The sequence below is a fragment of the Sabethes cyaneus genome, chromosome 2, assembly GCF_943734655.1.
Source record: "Sabethes cyaneus chromosome 2, idSabCyanKW18_F2, whole genome shotgun sequence".
NCBI classification, from domain to species: domain Eukaryota; kingdom Metazoa; phylum Arthropoda; class Insecta; order Diptera; family Culicidae; genus Sabethes; species Sabethes cyaneus.
The window spans coordinates 53,943,552-53,958,541 of record NC_071354.1 but is presented as its reverse complement, the minus strand read 5'-3'; the positions used below and the strand labels follow the sequence as shown (position 1 = coordinate 53,958,541).

Here is a 14,990-nt window from a genome sequence, read left to right as displayed (position 1 = left end):
GGAGGATAGAAGGTGGAAAATTCAACACATACGTTAAGCACGCGGTAACGCGTACAGATTTTTTTCGCGCCACTTTGATCTGGGTGTTGGCGCGGTTCTTCGTGTCGCATCCTCCGCCTGAAGGCAGCTGGGATCTCGGGCCGCTGCTGCTCCCGGTCACCTCCGGTGAATCCCATTGATGACGAAGGGGACGCGACGTTGTAGTAGTGTCGAGAGTATCGTTCGTAGCCTATCCCTGAATGGCCGAGGGAGACGGCATTCGGACTTGTGCTGCACCGTTTTCGGGTGGCCGTTTCGATCCTTCTAAGGATTGCCCTATGGGGCTCCCAGGAACGCGGTTGCAGTATAAAAGCTAGATATTGGTTGTTTTTGCTGTCATTCGCCGTATTACTGACAGGCCGGCAAGGCATATTCTGCTAGTTTTTCCGAAGGGTTAGTATCCGTGTTTTCCTTGTGCGCTTTATAAATAAACGTGTCGAACGGTTGTGAGTTAGGTAGTGATTAATGATAGTGATTAATAATTGAGTCGAACGATGACTTTTTGATTCAGCTGCATTGGTTGGATAGGTGCAAGGTCCATTAAACCTAATGGTTTTTGGAACGGATTCAAAATTGAATCAAACTGAATTTTAGTGGCGAGATAAAGTGACATATACGTTTACGGTTTTGATAAATGGACGTATACTTGACAAGTTTTTGGAAGGATGCTATTGTAATTAATAACAGTGATTAGTTGTGCCAATAGAAATCAACCAGCAAATATTTGCTTTTTCTCTAATGCTACTGCTGAAGGCATGAATCAACTAATTTCATTTTTTACCTGAATGGATGATCTTGATTTAGATGTGTCATAATTCTTTCTAATAGTTAAATCAAACTACTTCAAATATGTGAAGATACTGGACAGATACTGGAAAATAATTTAAAACTTTTGGATTATCCTGGTGTATTTGAATAAAAATTAAAAATGAAAGTTTTTTCCCAATTGATATAAATAGTAGCATTTGTATAACTGTTCAGTTTTTCTGCTTACAATCATTCAACCATTCAACTTAAGAAGTTCAATTAGTTCAAAATATGTATAACTGCAAGCCAGAGAATCGAAAAACTGATGCAAAGCCTGTAAAAGACTTGTCAAGTTATCCTAAAAAGAAATTAATTTAATGATGAAAAAGCCAGCATTCTTATTGATTAACTTAATGTCGGCCACCATCTAAATAAACTTTCATAATGGATTTTGGAACAATTATTGTTTATGTTTCCTAAGTTATAGTACCAATGTTGTTTATTAGCAGAAAGTAAATAACAACTAGGATAGGATATTTTCGGTATTAGTTGCTAACTTTGTTTCAGAAGAGTATTAACGTTTTTGAAGGGTAGTGAAAACGCGAGTTGAAAGTAGTAAAAAAAATCAGCTAACGTTCGTGGCGCTCAAAATGATACGAAATCAAAACTAACGTATCGTCCTTTTTTCTGATATCCGCAGAACAGTAAAGCCAAACCAACTCAGCCAAGATGTGTGATGATGATGCTGGAGCGCTCGTTGTTGACAACGGATCCGGAATGTGCAAGGCCGGTTTCGCTGGTGATGACGCCCCACGTGCCGTCTTCCCGTCCATTGTTGGCCGTCCCCGTCACCAGGGTGTGATGGTCGGTATGGGCAACAAGGACTCGTACGTCGGTGATGAGGCTCAGTCCAAGCGTGGTATCCTCACTCTGAAGTACCCGATTGAGCACGGTATCATCACCAACTGGGATGATATGGAAAAGATCTGGCATCACACCTTCTACAATGAACTGCGCGTGGCCCCAGAGGAGCACCCAGTTCTGCTGACTGAGGCCCCACTGAACCCCAAGGCTAACCGTGAGAAGATGACTCAAATCATGTTTGAGACCTTCAACTCGCCAGCCATGTACGTTGCCATCCAGGCTGTCCTGTCCCTGTATGCCTCCGGTCGTACCACCGGTATTGTTCTGGATTCCGGAGATGGTGTTTCTCACACTGTCCCAATCTATGAAGGTTATGCTCTGCCACATGCCATCCTCCGTCTGGACTTGGCCGGTCGTGATCTGACTGACTACCTGATGAAGATCTTGACTGAGCGCGGCTACTCTTTCACCACTACCGCTGAGCGTGAAATCGTTCGCGATATCAAGGAAAAGCTGTGCTACGTCGCTCTGGACTTCGAGCAGGAAATGGCCACCGCCGCCGCTTCCACCTCTCTGGAGAAGTCTTATGAACTTCCTGACGGTCAGGTCATCACCATTGGCAATGAGCGTTTCCGTTGCCCAGAAGCTCTGTTCCAGCCATCCTTCCTGGGAATGGAATCCAGCGGTATCCACGAAACCGTCTACAACTCGATCATGAAGTGCGATGTCGACATCCGTAAGGATCTGTATGCCAACACTGTCATGTCCGGTGGTACCACCATGTACCCAGGTATATAAACCAACTGCTGTGACACTTTGGCACAATACTAACCGAATTTTTTTGTTCTCCAAATCCTAGGTATTGCCGATCGTATGCAGAAGGAAATCACTGCCCTGGCTCCATCGACCATCAAGATCAAGATCATCGCTCCCCCAGAACGTAAATACTCCGTCTGGATCGGTGGATCCATCTTGGCTTCCCTGTCTACCTTCCAGTCGATGTGGATCTCCAAGCAGGAGTACGACGAATCTGGCCCGTCCATCGTCCACCGCAAGTGCTTCTAAGTCTGTTGACAAATCCAGCAACAGCAACGACAAGCAACAGCAGCAGCAGCAACACCAGCAAGCTTCGAGATTTTTCTCGTTTACCATCATCGTCATACAATGTAATCCCATACAAGTGATTTAATTATTTTTATAAAAAAAACATTTAGTTATTATCTGTTATGTGGATCATTATCTTTATGTTTTGAGGTTCTTCTAGCGAAATGAAGAAAGACGACAAACCGCTTTAATACAAAATAATAAGAAATAGATGAGACTTTTGCAAGATCACAGTAAAAACAAAATATCAGACAGCGTCGATCGAATCTATTTTGAAGGAAAAAGAAAATCTTCCAATAGTTGTTTAAGACCAACCAATCATTTACATATAGCTTTAACAACAAGTGGGGTGTAAAACACTATTTTTGTTATTTTTATAAACTGTATAAATATAGTAAAATCTTTTGACAATATTTAGCTCAATTAACACCTATTATTTTCGGAGAATGCCCTGCTTGCGAAGGATGGCTCAGAATAGTTTCCCGGGTAATTCTTATTTTAATTGTTCGCGCTAGCAGCTATTTCAGCCAGTCAACCTCGAATAAGTACCCGGTCTTTGGTCTATATAGAAGATAAAATTCTTTTCTGTTTCCGACTAGTACTCAGACTGTTTATTTTTTCTTTCACAGACGGTTAGCATTTTATTGCCTGCTGTCAAGGTTCATTAGACGTGGCATCATCGTTGGTGTCATACAACACACTTTGATTTGTCACTTTTACTGTCGTCGCTCATTGCAAGTTTGTGCCCCGAAGTAATTGTTGTGTTGCAAAGCAAGTATTTCGAAATATGTTTTGGCCTCGTTTTTATGTCATTTGTGACATAATGGAAACTGTTGTAAGAATTCTAGGGTAGATAAAATTACAAAAATATATTAGCTCTATGATTACGTATGCATGGTAACTGTGTAAAAAGTATTTACGTTTGCGCTGCCGTATGAATGAATTTAATTCACCGGGTCATTGTTTTACATACATATGTAATTTATTTTTATTGATGATTATCTCTTGTGTCCTACAACAGTGAAGTAGCTTAACCGTCGTTGACCAGCAAAATGAATGTATAAAAATTCTGCAATTAATGAACTGGAGTTAATATTTGTTTTCTGAGACTAATCAAAATGTGGTTTTCATGTGACTGATTTCTTACCTGAAAAAGGATCATTTTGAAAACTAAATAGTTAAGTTAACTGCTTGTTAAAATAAAGCAATCTCAGGATTGAATGACCTTTTTAAAGAAAGATAATTATATAGGTTACGGATGCTTTGTAAAACAAACGTGTATTTAGTAAATGTAAATAACAAATTATCACCTCTCTTTCATACTTAGTATAAAAACAAAACAGATAAGTATGACGAGCATCGATTATTCTCACATAGATTTGCTTCAGTTTCCCAGGCATCGCGAAATTAAGGCCCCAATTGTGGCACGGTGTTTTCTGAAGCTCGGCGCTAACCTCATTTCAGTATTTCTTGATTTTCAGTTCGGCAGCTGTTTTTCTATTTTACCATTCGATTTTTGAGCAGTGTTACGAAGTTCGCACTCGTGTGGTCTAATTTTCCAACACGCGTATTTTCGTTTTCTTCTTCTTTTTATATTTCATGCAGAAAATTTGAATACACTGAAGTCGCGTTTTACGAGACTATTTTTACGCGAATTTCGGAATTTACGCGGTTTTTATACGCGTATTTCAGAATTTACGCGGTTTTGATTTACGCGGGACGTATCCTTCGCGTAAAAAGCGTTTTGAGTGTAGTTCCATTTAAGGTGACGGTCGTCAGAATCCAGTTGCATTTTTTTTTACTGATTTCACTACTCTCACGTGCTGTTGCCACTATCGTGTTGTTACCATAGCATACTTTTCCAGGAGAACTAGGAGTTGCTAATAGTAGGTAATAATCTGTTATTAACAATTATGAAACGTTGAATAGCGTTTCTATTTTTGGTGTTGAACTAGATCCGATAGTAATTCTATCACATAAAAGATTGCTTACGGTGAATTTTATTATCACTGGTTTTTAAATATATAGGTTCTATCGACACTCTACGACCGTTGATTTAACAGCGGAAATAATTGGTTAATTTCATGCTCAAATGTTTACGTTGGCATCAACCCAGATATTCGCCTGTTACCTTGGTAACGTGCAGCAACGACGGTCATGGATTCGGAATTGCAAACGAAACGAATAAAAGTTTTTCCTATCATTTCAAGTGAACAGTTTGGGCAAAATCATTGTAATATCTTACTAAGTCACTGTTCGAAAGGTAAATGAAAGTTTCCTGTGCCTCAAGTTAGGTTTCGCGAGTGATATGACGAATGGAACGGCCGAAATAAATTCGAGTATTTCGAGTTGCAAGATCTTATTACGGCTAGCAGGATAGTTGAATTAATTTTATTTTTTGGTGATGATTTCCCGAGTCTAAAGGAGCATGTTGGTACACTGAAGAAGGAAGTCAGCATTGTCGGGTTTGCGAGGGGTTTGCAATTTCATCGCAAATAAATACTTCCCCTGTTTCACTCAATCAAGCAAACCCGAGCGTTTGAAACGTGTTGTCCAGGCAAAAGGTGATTCAATTGAGCAATGATTGTTTGTTGCGTTCTGGATCTATGGGTAAACAACTTCTAAAAGTAAAATTCGAAATTCAGCCTTTATCAACAAAAATATATGACTTTGTTTTTGTTCGAAAAATGCGAAATAGAACCGTGGCCCGGAGGGTCAATTATCATATACCAATCGACAGGGTTCGATGAATTGACCAATATCTGCATGTCTTTTTCTACTTCTAGCAGCATAGAGCCGGGGTGGCTCTTGCTGTATCAAGAATTACTCTCCACTGTACTCGGTTCTGGGCTACCCGTCGCCAGTTCATTGAGTGTCTCGACACACGCAACCCGGCTTCAATCTAGTCGAGCCATCTAGCACGTTGGGCCTCTCTATTACTGGTGCCGAAGGGGTTCTTGAAGAGAACGGATTTCACTGCACAGTCGTCCGGCATCCTTGCGACGTGGCCGGTCCACCGTAGTCTCCCAACTTTCGTCAGGTATACGATGGAAATCTCTTCAAGTAGTGCATGCAAATCGTGGTTCATACGCCTACGCCACACTTTGCTATCCGTTTGTACTCCGCCAAACATAGTCCGCAACACCTTTCGTTTAAATACGGCATGTTGCTTTTTCTGGAGCCACTTCCAGCCAAATATTTGGTTTTCGATGCATTGATTTGTAACCCAAGTCTCCTGGCCTCCGGTTTTAATCTGGCGTAGACCACCTCTGCCGTCCCAAAATTTCTAGTAATGATGTCGAGGTCGTTTGTGGAGGCTAGAAGTTGGCTACTTTTGCTGAAGATCGTTCCTCTCATTTCGATGCCCGCTCGCCGGATCACACCTTCAATAGCGATGTTGGATAACATACAGGGCAGTCCATCCCCTTGCCGCAACTCTTTGCACGATTTGAAGGGACTCGAGAGTGCCCTTGAAACACGCACGTTAAACTCGCTGCAGGATAGCTTTAATCACCCGTGCTAGTTTGTCCATAAAACCGTTCTCGTGCATTATCTGTCAAAGCTGTTCGAGCTTGACTGCGTGGGCACGTAAAAAAGCCTTGGGCTTAAACCGTCATTAGACATTACCCTACTTTATCGACAGACTTTGCAGCCGGCTGTTAGAGAACAGGAAAAGTACGGGGCCAGTGTAACGATCCTACTGACTCTATCTAGCAAGCACCGCCTAGTTAGACTGGCTTGTTAGACCAGCATCGTACTTCGAAGCTAACTGGGCACGTTGTACTCCCAATATATCTGGTGGATTTGTTGGAGAGTGAAAATTCGCTCCGTAGTAGCACGGGTCACCATAAAGCCCACTTGGTACCTCCCTACAAAGTTCCTTGCTATAGACGACGTAACAAAATCTGGGAGAGCTTCTTGTTGACCGAGGTTGACCAGCATAATGCCGCGGTAATTGCAGTAATCCAGCCAATACACCCTTTTTGTAGATGGGACTAACCACACATTTCAACCACTCCTCCGGTAGTTTCTTCTCCTTCTAAATCCTTGAAATTATCCAGTGAAGTGCCATTGCTAGCGGTTCTTGGCCATTCTTGTGCAGTACTGCCGGGAGTCGGTTCTTTTCGACGGTTCAATTATTCTGCAGCTGACCGATTTCTCGCCGGATCTCTTCGAGATCGGAAACCGGCACGCTGTTATCGTTTGTATGCACTCCTAGGCTAACTTCCGTTGCATCTCCTTCTGCTATATCGCCGTTGAGACGCTCATCGAAGAATTTCTTCCACCTCACGCTCGTTGGTGATTGGATTCCCTCCCTCGTCCCTAGCCCTACACATGTCAGGTTTCGGTGTGTAGCCCTTTTACGAGCATGGATCACTTTCCACAGTGGTCCAAAACCGAAAAAATCGTGCGCATTAGAGTTTTCAGTTTGAAAACTTGGTTTTTGGTTTATGGAACCTTAGGAAGGGTTTCTTGAAATAAAAAGCTCTATCGTTGGGTGGAATTCAAACTTTGATTAATCCCCGTAAAAGTCAAATAAAAAAATTTTTTTTTCAGTTTAGTATAGCACATGCAAAGTTTTAGAGCTAATTATTACAAGAAATTTTGCTGAAGACAGTAACCTTCTATCTCTTCAGCGCAGATAGAAAAATCCTATTTCTTATATGGTCGGTGTTAAATCAGAGCGGCCCAAGTCGCTAAATTTAAAAAAAAATTGTTAATGACAGCAAATGATCAAGAATTTCAAATGCGATCCCGCCGCAGGCTGAAAACCTCTCAAATATAGAATAATAATAATAATAACGATCAAGAATTTTACATTTTACTCTAATCTGGCTATATAAATATGGAATACAGGCTACATAAAATTGCCAGAGTTATGAGATGATTTCGAACGATTCATAGCTATAAACCATATAGAGCAGCAAACTTTGAACGCGTTTTTCTCAAAATCAATCTCAAAAATGTTGTCACAATATTTTTTTTGTCAAAAGTAATATTTATTATATTTTAGTTCTTACAGATTATACAGATTATATTGTAGTTCAAATCTTAAAGTACTTATATCTACGGTGTTACAAGATTTATTAACCTTCTGTCTGTACAAAAAAATACTTACGTTGTCTGTATATTGGGGTCAATTTGACCCCAAAATTCAAACTGCTATATCTCAGCGAAAACTAGACGAATTTCCGAATTTTCAAATGTTTTAGAAAGGTAATTTAATGGACTAAGTGATAAAATTATGAATGACGCCTTGGCGGGGGGGGGGGGGGACGTTTTACAAAGAGGGGTTTTATTGAAAACAAATCGGAAAAATCGGATTTTTCTAGATTTGTGACGTTTATATCTTGAAATCCTTACCAGCTGGAACGATGCTTTCTTCTACAAAAATATACGCGAACAAAGATCTTCAAAGTCACGTGTGGCATTTTACTGGATTTGCTGGAATGCCACCTAGCGCATTTATCCGAAAAAATCGATCTTTTCTGGTCTCAAATTTTTGGTTTCTGCTCGTGTTAATCGTTCTTGTTCTCTCTAAAGTGGATTATATAGACAAGATACGAAGTGTACATAGTCCGGTGGTAGATAAAAGCTTGGTGAACGGTTCAGAATTCATCCACCAGGGGGTGTCCGTATACCATTTTATAAATATTGGTCGCAGTCAAACAATTAGATGACTTGCAAGTTTCCTGTCTACGGCAAGATTGGTCAGGTCATTTTATTATAGACAGTTTAGCACAGCATTTAACCACCAGGTGATGCTAGTATGCCTTTTGTTTTAATTTATTTATTGTGTATGAACATATTGTTTCGACAAGAGATCGTCGTCTTCGACATTAATTAGCAAGAATAAACTAGTAACAATTAATCGCAATACTATATAGTCAATACATTACCGATTCAGACAGGATGTATGTTAAAGCGATTGCAAAAATTGAACATACCACCGGAAGAAAATGAATACATCGTCAGCGTCACCTGGCGACTGAATTTTGTACCAAAATTTCCGGAATAGAGTGGCCTCGACAATTTGAAATATTATGCCGCAGATAAAAAGTCTTCTATCTAGTCAGTATTCTAAGCTGCGAAAAAAGCATAAAAACAAATGGAGTAGGTACCAATGCCACCTAGCGATCATATTCTGAATCACACTATTAGCCCTAGATGTTATCTGTCACAAGACCATGTTTACTACAAATCATGTCTATCTGTCCAATTTTTCCTCGAGCAAGAACGATTTACACAAGTAGAATTCAAAGATTTAAGACAAAAAAGTATATTATCCTCGCCTTACCGCTACCTAGCGAGCAAATCCTGTAAAATGCCACACGTAACTTTGAAGATCCCATGTACGCGTATATTTTTGTAGAAGGAACCATCGCTCTAGATGGTAAGGATTTCGTGATATAAACATCACAAATCTGAAAAAAATCGATTTTTTCGACTTTTCTTTACTAAAACCCCCCCTTGTAAAAGGTCCCCCTCGCCAAGTCACCATTCATAATTTTACTATTTAGTCCAGTCGGAGATATAAAATCCTAAACAAGCAGCTCTATCAGAGTTATGTACAAAACACGGAGCGTAATCTTCGGCTTAATCCAAAGAGTTTTTGGAAGTTTGTAAACTCAAAACGTAAGGAACATGGTTTACCTTCCAGCGTATTTCTAAAAAACGATGAAGCTTCTACCGTCAACCGAAAATGTGATTTGTTTGCTGAATATTTCTCGGGAGTTTTCAGCCTTGAATCAGCTTCGTCGGAAAATATTGAAGCAGCATTACGTTTTGTTCCGAGTGACGAGATTGCAGCTCAAACATTCACGGTTACTGAAGTTGAAGTTGCTGAAGCCGTTGGTAGAATGAAACAATGCTATTGCCCTGGGCCGGATGGCATTCCTTCCGTGCTGTTGAAAAAATGCTGTGAGACTTTGAAATCGCCAATCGCTTCATTGTTCAGTCTCTCTATGCAATGCCATCAATTTCCTCGGAGCTGGAAGACCTCCTTTATGTTTCCTGTTTTTAAAAAAGGAGACAGGCGTAATGTCGAACACTACCGCGGAATTACCTCTCTGTGTGCTTGCTCGAAGGTTTTGGAGGCAATTGTTTATAAGCATCTCTTGTTCCATTCCAAGAACTATATATCTACGTCGCAGCATGGCTTTTTTCCTGGAAGATCGGTATCAACTAATCTGTTGGAGTTTCCCTCTGTATGCTTACGTGCAATGGACCAGCGTCATCAGGTTGACGCAATTTACACAGACTTAAAGGCAGCTTTTGATCGCGTCGACCACGGAATTTTACTCGCTAAACTCAATAAATTGGGCGTCTCCGCTGGTTTAATTGCTTGGTTTGAATCCTATTTACGAGACCGCAGAATGGCTGTTAAATTGGGTGCATCACTGTCATGTTGGTTCTTAAACAATACTGGAGTACCTCAGGGCAGCACTTTAGGACCGCTATTGTTTTCTTTGTTTGTAAACGACATTTCTCGTCTATTGCCACCGGGCACGAGATTACTATACGCGGATGATGCCAAAATCTACATGATTGTTTGTAACAACGACGATTGCCTGAGACTTCAAGAATTGATCAACCGGTTTGCAGAGTGATGCGATTGCAATTGTATGACTATAAGCATTCCAAAATGTGCCGTTATCAGTTTCTCTCGAAAAAAACATACGTTGTTGTATGATTACCGTGTTAATGGTCAAATTCTACAACGTAGTGATAGTGTTACCGACCTTGGAGTTGTTTTGGATGAACAATTAACGTTTAGACTGCATTATGAACTGATCATCAACAAAGCATCACGACAGCTAGGAACAATACTTAGGATTGGTAACGAGTTTCAGGACCCTGGAACATTGCGCACTTTATATTGCTCGCTGGTACGCTCGGTTTTGGAAGCAAGCTGCGCTGTTTGGGACCCCCATTTTGAGAGTTGGTCTCTTCGTATTGAAAGAATCCAAAAACGTTTCGTCCGAAAAATATGCCGCATGTTACCTTGGAGGAATCCTGATAATCTGCCATCGTACGAGAACTTGTGCCTTTTAATTGGTATTGCTTCGCTTCAGCAACGACGGAAAGATATCGTCGCTAATACGGCACACAAAATACTAGTGGGGAAATACGACAGTCCTGCTATACTCTCATCACTCCTGCTACACTGCCCGCTGCGACCTCAACGACACCAACAGCTTTTACATGTGGGAACACACCGCACCAACTATGGCCTGCACGAACCGATCCGTCATTTGGCAACGGAATACAACCTTAGAAGGCAGAATTTTAACTTTTGACACTTGACCAATGTTATTTTGATTTGTATTGTATTTATGTTTTACGTATATTGTACACAAGAAAAGATGTTGGGTTTTTGCGCCACCTAGAGAATGCTTAGTTTGTGCAACTCTAGGTGGTTTTTCCCAGCCTATTTCATTCAAACCACGTGTCGGTTGAAATTAAAATGAATAAATAAATAAATGAATAAATTAAATTACCTTTCTAAAACATCTAAAAATTCGGAAATGCGTCAAGTTTTCGCTGAGATATACCAATTTGAATTTTGGGGTCAAATTGACCCCAATGTACAGACAACGTAAGTTTTTCAATAAAATTGTCACAAAACGTAAGTTTTTGAAATTTTTTGATCAAATAACTTCTATTATAAAAGATCTCCGGTAGACACATCTAGTCGCGAAAAAAGTAGATTAATTCATTGAAAAATAAAAAAGTTATAGCTTCTCAAAGTGGTCTGGGGTCAAATTGACCCTAGTGTACAGACAAAGGGTTAATAAAATGTATATAGTTTTCCATTTTTTAAGTATTAAGAAGTAAACGTATGGCAACGCGATCAAACGCTTTGCTAAAATCAGTGTACAAAGCTTAACGTGGTTATCGTTATCAATTGCCCGCAGAAAAATCAACTCGAGTAGGTGTGTGGTTGTCGAGCGGCTTTTGTAAAAGCCGAACAAATGTTTTAATTTAGTCAAACATTTTATTATTGTTTTGGGATGCATGATATGCACAATAGCTTTTACCACATACAATACCTTGATCTTTAACTAGACTTAAAATAGGCGTCTCAGCTTAGGAAAAGCAATAGAGGAGTATCAGGTATCAGGTATCAGCATCTTTGGCTCGAGCAGCACGTTCCTCACAATCATGTGGAAGATTTGTGCCTTGCCCATCTTGCCCGTGTCATCATTTACCTGATGAGGACGGGAAGGAAAACAGGAGGAATAGGAAGGGGTGGATGAGGAATTTGGACAAACACAAACATATATATACCGAGAGATTTTTGTACCCCCGAGGGGATACTGCAATCCTTGGTAGTTAACTTATCAAAAGTACACCCCCTGGGGGGTATACTCATGATAAATAAGAGCTTATAGCTCAATACCGCTTTCGGTAAGGAACATCAAAATGTCTCGTAATTTTAGTTTCCTAAAATCCGATTCATTTAAGACGTAGGATCCAAAGATCCTATGACGCAATTGTGCTACTGCAGGACAGTTGCAAATTACGTGATATGGTGTACCGTAGTCGGATTCACATAAATTACAATGAAACGATTCAGCTCGCTGAATCGTCGCCATATGATAATTTAGTCTGCAGTGACCAGTCAGTGATCTGACAAGAATACTGCAATTTACCTTTGAGTGTTGCAAAAGAAATTTCGCAACCTTCTCACAAGGCTTAACAATGAAACTTTTCGTTTGACGACAAGTTTCAAGATTTTCCTAATAACGTACATGTTCAGATGAAAACCAAGATCGAATCTTTTGTTTTATCCAACATGCCGCAATTGGTAAAGCAGGTTCCGGTCCTAAAACCGACTTTTCTGCTCCAGATCTTGCTAGTTCATCAGCCCATTCATTTCCGATTATACCAGAATGGCCAGGAACCCAAACCAGATGAACGGCATTTAGAATGCTTAGTTCTTCTAATTGGGTATGGCAGGCGATGACTGTTTTAGATTTAGAATTAGCCGCACAAAGGGCTTTTATAGCGGCTTGACTGTCAGAACAGAAGTAGATAATCTTGCCTATCAGTTCTTTCTGAAGTGCAAACTGAGCTCCGCACATAATTGCAAAGATTTCAGCTTGAAAAACGGTGCAGTAACTACCCAACGAATAGGATTCCTCCAATTCCAGCTCACGGCAGTAAACACCAGCACCCGCGCGACCTTCGTACAAGGAACCATCGGTATAACAGCCCACATAGTCGGAAATTTTCCTTTCCATGTAGCCTGACATCCAATCCTCTCTAGAAGGAAAGTCACTTGAGAAAGTCCTATACGGGAAAGTACGCATGAGCGTTACATCGTTAGGAGCAAGGGCAAACTTGTCCTCAGCAACAATTTGCGACCATAGTCGAGTATGACCAGTGGAACCGTCCACAGACTGCCAAAGGCCAATCGCGTGTAGTCGATAAGCACATATTAGTACCTCTTGCTTCAGGTGGAAGTGTAGAGGTTTAATATTAAAAATAGCTTCTAGGGCGGCAGTAGGAGTTGTAGTAAATGCACCAGACATTGCCATTAAACACATCCTTTGAAGATGGTTTAGCTTTGTCTGGACAGTCACAACTTCCCCTCTCTGCCACCATACAAGACAACCATACGCCAGTATTGGTCTGACAACGACCGTGTATAACCAGTGTATGTATTTGGGTTTAAGCCCCCAAGAGTTGCCAATTGCTCGTCTACATTGCCCAAAGGCCATGCACGCTTTTTTAATTCGGAAATCAATATTTGTGGACCAGTCAAGCTTGGAGTTGAGAATCAACCCCACGTACTTCACTTCGTTCACAACATCAACATCCGAATCGTAAAAGCGCAGAGCGCGAGCTCCATTGGTATTTCTACGTCTTGAAGACGATAGATGTTTTGCTCGGATTTACCGAAAGTGCAGTTTCTTGGCACCACGTTTCCACGACGCGTAGTGCCTGCTGCATTAAGTCAAATAATATGCTTATGCACTTTCCAACTACTAGGATGAGATAGTCATCCGCAAAACCATATGACGGATAGCCTAGACCATTGAGTTTCCTCAATAGGCCGTCCGCCACAAGGTTCCATAAAAGAGGCGAGAGAACGCCACCTTGTGGACATCCACAAACACTTTGTTTCCAAATGCTTGCTTGCCGTAAGGACGAAAAAAGCAATCGGTTACTAAGCATTTGTTCTATCCACTTTATGATTATTGATAACGAGCAGCCTCCAAAATGGAAGCGAAAGATACGTTATCAAACGCGCCTTCAATATCCAAAAAAGTTCCTAAGCAAGATTCCTTTTGTGAAAAAGCAACCTCAATTTTATCCACCACATCATGTAATAAAGTGGTTGTAGACTTGCCACTTGATAAGCATGCTGTGCTGAATGAAGAGGAACTTCTACTAAGCTTGTTTCGCGGATGTGGTGATCAACAATCCGCTCAAGTGATTTAAGCAAGAAAGACGTTAGACTGATTGGTCTAAAACTTTTTGCTTGCTCGTATGTCGCGCGTCCACCTTTAGGAATAAACTTAATGGTTATTTCACGCCATTGAGTTGGGATGTACCCAATAGCAATACTACACACAAACATCCTTCTCAGAATGTGTTTGAAGTACTTGAATCCTTTTTGCAGTAGAATAGGGTATATTCCATCTGTTCCAGGAGATTTGTATGGAGAGAAGCTGTTCACGGCCCACTCAATCGCTTCAGTTGTGACAAGTCTCCGAGCAAAAGCCCATGAGTCTAAGCCACCTAAAACGATTTCTGGATCGTTTCGAACTTCAGGTTCCACACAGCCCGGAAAGTGACTATAAAAGAGACATTCCAGGATTTCATTGTCATTCGAACAGTATTCACCGTTCAAACTTCGAATGTTATTAACCTGATAATCTTTCGATTTTGACAGTATTTTATTAAGTCGACTTGCCTCGCCGAAACTGGAAACGTTGCTACAGAACCTGTGCCAGCACGTGCGTGCTGAAGATCGTAGAGCCTTTGCATAGGCTTTCCGGGCCTGCTTGAAAGGCTCCACGCCATCCCTCCGACGTCTATTCCAGGCTCTCCTGCATCGTTTCTTTAGTTCCGCGAGATGAGAGTTCCACCACGGTGTTCCTCTAGTCGTTTTAATAGTTTTTAGCGGGCAAGCTACATCAAAAGCTTCCGCAATAAAAGATGTTGTGACATCTACAGCCACATCCAAGTCGATCGATGACTCAATCGTCGGTTCGAATCCTTGA

At 40.9% G+C, this 14,990-nt stretch overlaps 1 protein-coding gene across 1 annotated transcript; it reads left to right on the top strand.

Annotated features, from left to right (window-relative positions):
- The first annotated feature begins 390 nt into the window (after positions 1-390).
- On the top strand, positions 391-3,157 carry LOC128738267 (actin-1-like). The gene is made up of 3 exons (XM_053833273.1): positions 391-432; positions 1,487-2,440; positions 2,510-3,157. The coding sequence occupies exons 2-3, from the start codon at positions 1,516-1,518 to the stop codon at positions 2,713-2,715; spliced, it is 1,131 nt and encodes a 376-aa protein (XP_053689248.1). The 5' UTR covers positions 391-432; positions 1,487-1,515; the 3' UTR covers positions 2,716-3,157.
- The last annotated feature ends 11,833 nt before the right edge of the window (positions 3,158-14,990 follow it).

Coding starts and splice junctions, on each gene's coding strand:
- LOC128738267 (XM_053833273.1), top strand. CDS start 1,516: ATGTGTGATGATGATGCTGGAGCGCTCGTTGTTGACAACGGATCCGGA. Junction 2,441..2,509: donor TGGTACCACCATGTACCCAG/GTATATAAACCA, acceptor TCCAAATCCTAG/GTATTGCCGATCGTATGCAG.